The following is a 6,109-nucleotide window of genomic DNA, read 5'->3' on the forward strand; positions in this document are numbered from 1 at the left end:
AACAATGATGTACTTACAGTATTGAAGAGATTATTTGAGTTGTGACTCAAGTACCGTATTTCCATATGATTACAAAGTATAATGAGTGTAATTGTGCTTCTTTCCTGCTGTATTAATACTGAAGGAATGCGCAAATTTCCATTTATCCGGCTTGAAGGACCAAATTCTAGGATTATACTAAAAAGCTTCCAGTGATGTTCGGTGGGAGAATTGCTGGCAAGTGGAAGAGTATGGCACATTTATTCAATATTTAATACATAGTGTATCTTGATGTTTTTTCTCTTTATTTATTTACAACTACACAAAAAATATGATTCTAAGATGGTGTTGAGAATTTGTGAGATTTTTGTTCCTTAGTGGTTCACATGGGAATAGCTTACATTGCAAGTCGAGGTTGAAGGTTGTAAAGCTCCGGGTCCTCTTGGTGAAGTGCGCTTGGTAGAAATTACTTGATGAATTACTATACTGAGAAATGCAAGGACGTAAATCCTTGACACTCCTTATATAGTGCCACGTATGACTTTTAATCCGGAGTAGAGTTCTGATCAGTAACGTCTTAGTGTTTGAATCCAGAGAACAAACCCGAATACAGTGACGTTTAATACAGAAGTACCAATACTTAATATTCACTCTTGAAATGCAATCATCACTCTTCACTGCTTAACTGTGGCGGACTTAAATTAGTTATCAATTATTTGGCTTCACTTTTGGTTTACGATTATATTATTGCTGAGTCTGGCTAAAGTATGTACGTCTGATTATATGATTTTTACTGCTTAAAAAGCGCACTTATCCTACACAGTACAACATGTTATGTTTTTTATTCTTTTCATGAATTACTTTACTTTAATAAATAAATAAATAAATATATATATATATATATAACCAGAATAAAATCAAAGTAGAAAGTTGATTTATTTAATTAAAAATGATAAAATAAATGTTTTGTCGCGTGTGGAAACTTTGTCCTAAAATCCTAAAATAAGAGCGCAAATATTAATAATATAATACACAGCACTTATTTCGCATTTTCACAGACATCTGTCCCACACTTATCATGAAAATAATAGAGGAGAACTCTCTTTCTGGTAGCGATGCGCCGATGTGACATTAAGCATCGTTTGAAGCTCGATAATACCAAGCTACGGTATTTAACTATAGAAATAGCGACACGATTATTCCTAAGACCTACGGCTTCCAGGCTCAATGCAGCTGGCTGAACTGGGGAGGCCGTTCACTGGCGGCTCGTGGTGTGGATCTGGAGAGGGCCATGCCAGTTATTACAGCGAGACGAGCACGGTGACGGCCTCGATAAGGCTCTTCGCCGCCCCCCCAAACATCCCTTTCGAGTTCCGTTTGCGGTACCACTTCGTATCCCGACTGGAAGCGATCGCCCGCCTCGGCAGCCTCGAGGCGCCCATCGAGAGGGGCTCGCCCGTGCCCGGAACTTACTGCTCCCGGAACTTCTACGAGTGCTACCAGAAGACTTGCAGGCTCCAGAGTCCCAATTACCCGGGAGAATATCCACGCAACGCCACCTGCCTTATTACGCTTAGGCAGAAGGAGGTGACCCATGCCATTTTAATTAGGGCTTTTTCATTTTCGCCATCATTCTAAGAAAATTTTGTGACGATTATGGGGACTCGTTAAATTCAATAATCGCGATATTAATTGGATTTTAATCGAGACTCTACAATGGCCTATCCTATCATTTAATATAATAACCTGCGCAATCTAATAGTGACTTTACAAATGGAAATCCATCATCTTTATCGATAAGTAACTTAGAGAGTCTGTGGCTCGTTTTATCGTGACTTTATTAATAAAACATCAATCTATAATATCAACGTATTTTATTAATTTTTAAAATTTTTTTTATTTTTTTGATTCATTATAAATGAAAACTATTACTACATAAATTGTATGCAAAGCTAATGTATTGTTAGCTTATTTTTTCGATGCATTTCATTGCAAGTAAAAATTACTTTCCAATCGTTCATTTAAAATAATGTTTTATTTTTATTTATTAATTACAGCTTTAGATCTAGAATATTTAGGGAAAAAATTAATGTTGCTTAATTAATAATCGAGTTAAATGACTGAAAAGATGTTTATGATTATTATAAATTAATATTAAATTCGTACGGAGGAAGAATATTCTTTAAAAGTATGCATTACTTTAAGAATGTTTTTTAAAATGTGATCGCTTCGTTTTTTAAAGTAATAATACTGGATTTACAATAATATCAATATCTTCAACATACATTAAAAACAAAATATCAATTTCTTTTAGTATTTTTATGCATGTGAATATGTTCGTATTGAAAAGTGCTAACGAAATTTAACGATATGTTGGAGTGAAATTGATTTCACCATCACGTATTGCTATGAAAAGTATTCGAGCGCGAAGAAGAAAAAGAAAATATTCTAGGAGACCATCAAAATAACTGTAGCTTCAGAACGCGAAGAATCTCGGGAATGAAAGAAAATTCATTCCACGTGCGTTCTAAAGTATTTATCGTGCGGCTGAATAAAGCCTCAAGCATGCGCTTGAAATTTATCTTATGTAGGTGCCGACGTGCAAGCACGCGATGATGTCAGTGAGATCGAGTGGCATTAGTCTCCCAGGCAATACCAGCCTGAGCGTTTGGCAGGATTGCCCTGAGGAACGGGATCGCCTAATTTTACGGGACGGGCCCCGTACGGAAGACCCGATTCTCCTTATCTATTGTGGCGGTCTGCTGCCCCGTGTGACGGCACGTGGCCCGACAATGCTTGTTGAGTTCAGGAGCTCACCCACGGCCATTCCTCTCGGTGCTTCGGCGTTAAGGGTCGAGCTTGAAACGCAGGTAAGTTACGCGCCTGACAACATTAATATTCATGAGGACCGTAAGTAGATGATGTCCTTATGTATTCGAATCTATTTTGTAATGTTGTAACTTTTAGGTAGGTAATGTTACATCTAGCAACATTATTAACGAAACTTCATGCAATTCTAAAGAAGTATTAGATAAAAAAATACACCCTCATAATAAAACTATTTAAAAATAAAAACAATTTTCATAAATATATGCCTAATATATGACTGTAATATAATAATACAACTTCTCCTTAAATTTATTTTAAACGATTTAGCTCTATTATTAAAGAAACTTGAGAGATAATTGAATTCGAAACACATTCCAAAGCTTATTTTGACTTAAAATTAATAAATAATTAATTTTCAATAATAAAGGGAATAAAATTTTTCCAGTATATTAATTTAATTAGTACAAATATAAAATATTAATATAGCATAATTTGAAAGAATAAATATCGTTACCTTTTACTCACAAGCTGCGATAAAGTCAAGAAATTCAAAAAATTCGATAAATAATGGCTTTGAGCACAATAGAGGAGACATTGTTTCGTAATAAATGGAGTGTAGTTAATTTTTAAGTTTGAAACAAGATATCTCAAGTTAGGTAACTCAAATACAAAATTTAAATTCGATTTTATAACATTATGTAAATTTATAAATAAGAATTATTTACAATCCTTTCATAAAGATTTTTAAATTTGAGCTTTTGAAGTCTGAAGTACACAAAGTCAATTCGCATTTACGTTTGAATATCGAAATATAAATCGCGAAAGTTTTTTTCATTATTTCCTTTATATATCGCGTTAAAGTAAAAGTAAAAAGCACGAATTCAATCTAATAAAAAGAATTATAAACATTTTCAAAAAAAGCTTCACACCATTACAGGAAAAAAGGGATTTGCATACAAATCTAGTTTGCATCTGGTTATTTTAACATTTGACCGTATAATTATTTACTAAATAATGTTACTTAATTTAATATCTGATATAGGTTTACTACCCTGAGATAATTCCTTTGGTGAATTTAGCACATTAGAATTTTTTTACGCCCATTAATTAATTTGCTTAACTAGTATTTACGCTGATTAATCAGCCTCGGGCATAGATTCCTACCACCTACGTCAGAGGTAGGCAATCCATTAATTAACCCGACCATTAACACGTCAACAAGCTCGATGTACTTTCCCAATTAAGCAATGACAATACTCCGAGTGCAAAAGAGAGCTCGATTAAGCCCTCATCTGAAAATTAATCGAGGCCTCAGGAGCACGGATAATAGGCATCGATCACTACAATGACTAACAACGTAACGCAGGTGGTGTACGTGGACTCGGACGGACTCGATTACGCGCAAACGGCCCAGGGCTGCTTTTTCTTCATTAATGGCACAACAAAGCGTAGCGGTGCCCTGAGAGCGCCCCTCCACGCCCTGCCACCCAATACCAACTGTACCTGGAATGTCAGAGGTTCACTTGGCGATCGCATCTGGATCTACTTTGCCTCCTATTCGCAGGTTACATCATGTGCATATCATTATTGCTAAAATGATATTTCAATAGTCCTCGGAAAAATCAATAATCGAAGAAAACCACGGAAATGCTAGATAAAGTGTGAGAGAAGGGCAAGGGGTACGCGATCAACCTAAATTTGTTCATACGCAATTTCGAACGGACACGTACTGATTTGATGTACAGATTGCCCTTTTAATGGACTAGTTCATATAAATTGTTCGAACATTCCAATGTTATTATACACATGGCTATAATTCATTTATACTATTATTTTTACTCGTTAATTGCCATTTTGTACATTAATCGGTGTATACTAATGTGGTTATTAGGCTACGATTGATACGGCTACAAATCAATTTACTCAAATACATTAAAATGATATTTTTGGATTTTCGTAACTCTCGACTAAAAACGACTTGACTTCTGATTGAACAGACAGAAGTCAAACGATAATCCCATTGTTGGTATTATTATACTCATTAATAAAGGTAAAAGTTGAAAGAACATAACGCCACCATTACTCTCAACAGCGAGACCTGAAGGGCATAAACGAAGCGAACTCAACGCTACTGACGCAAAACCAGCAGAATCAGCAGCAAACGGACGTCCTTTGCCAGGTGCGGTTTACCCTCTGGGATGGGGCCCCGTCTACGGGTCTGCCCCTGGCGGTTCTCTGCGATGAAACGCCCCGACTCTGCACACACGCGGCCCTTCGCAACTCCACAAGGATAACGCGACCCTGCAGCTCCGAGGAGAGTTACCTGACCACTACCTCAAGCCTCACCATACGGATGGAGGTCGCTCTGGGCACGGCACTCAACATCGTCAACTTCAATGTGAGTATACTTCAGCATCTGGCACTCATGTCCGTTCATGAGCAATGAATCTCAAGTGAGCCGAACTTTCGTAAAGGACTTGAAACATATTATATAGATGAAGGATGCCTCTAAAGTTCATTTTATTGAGAAGTATTATTATGGTCAATGAACTTGAAAAGAAATTAATGTTCATTAATCTTCTATACTCGGATGTATAAAGTTTAAGCATACACGTACTGTATTGTGTGCCTGGCGCATTAATTATAAATGGCATTATTTTACCGAATTCGTAAATTAAATTAACTGCTACAGAATTTTCACTAAAATCAATAGTCGTTAGCTAAAAAAATTTGCCATATAGTTGAACAAAATAAATCATTATTTTAAAGAAATTATTATTTCTTGCATAAAATATTTAAATTTTATACAATTACTCTTATTATATATCTGTTCGAGAGTGAAAAGAAAATCTCTCGAATTATATTTACTAGAAAAACCTTCAGCAGCTAATAAAAGGGGAATTATCAAACGAATACGAAAAACTAAGAAAGTCTCTCCAAGACCACTTGAGACTCGAAAAAGGTTTGTACATCTGTGAACTCATAAACAGCCATTTATGGCTTTTGATCAGCAGACGTAGCAATTGTTTTGAATGCAATAAACGACCCTCGCGAGCTCACATCAAAACCCGACTAGACTGTTTATACTAGTATATTTTGAGGATTAAAATATTTCAAAACAATTGAATGGAAAACATTTCTTAAATCCGTTGCAACCCGAAACTCGGCACGCGCGACTCTCGACATTCTGCGTCGCACGTGTGCCTATAATTTAACCAGAATACAAAGATGTTTGACCACGAATAATCCCCATTACGGTAACACCAGGAGAGGGGACAAAACTTTCACGCTAGGCGTTGCC

General features: G+C 36.1%; 1 protein-coding gene across 1 annotated transcript in view; it reads left to right on the plus strand.

The window, feature by feature from the left end:
* The first annotated feature begins 321 nt into the window (after window positions 1-321).
* The window catches only part of LOC105365716 (uncharacterized), a 17,139-nt gene continuing 11,351 nt past the window's right edge, over window positions 322-6,109 (plus strand). Inside the window, exons 1-5 of the mRNA XM_011503949.1 lie at window positions 322-337; window positions 1,202-1,566; window positions 2,571-2,849; window positions 4,175-4,372; window positions 4,901-5,206. Coding sequence (XP_011502251.1) covers window positions 322-337; window positions 1,202-1,566; window positions 2,571-2,849; window positions 4,175-4,372; window positions 4,901-5,206 — 1,164 coding nt within the window. The remainder of the gene's footprint in view (window positions 338-1,201; window positions 1,567-2,570; window positions 2,850-4,174; window positions 4,373-4,900; window positions 5,207-6,109) is intronic.

The sequence above is a fragment of the Ceratosolen solmsi genome, unplaced genomic scaffold (genome assembly GCF_000503995.2).
Source record: "Ceratosolen solmsi marchali unplaced genomic scaffold, CerSol_1.0 scaffold53, whole genome shotgun sequence".
Taxonomy (NCBI): Eukaryota; Metazoa; Arthropoda; class Insecta; order Hymenoptera; family Agaonidae; genus Ceratosolen; species Ceratosolen solmsi.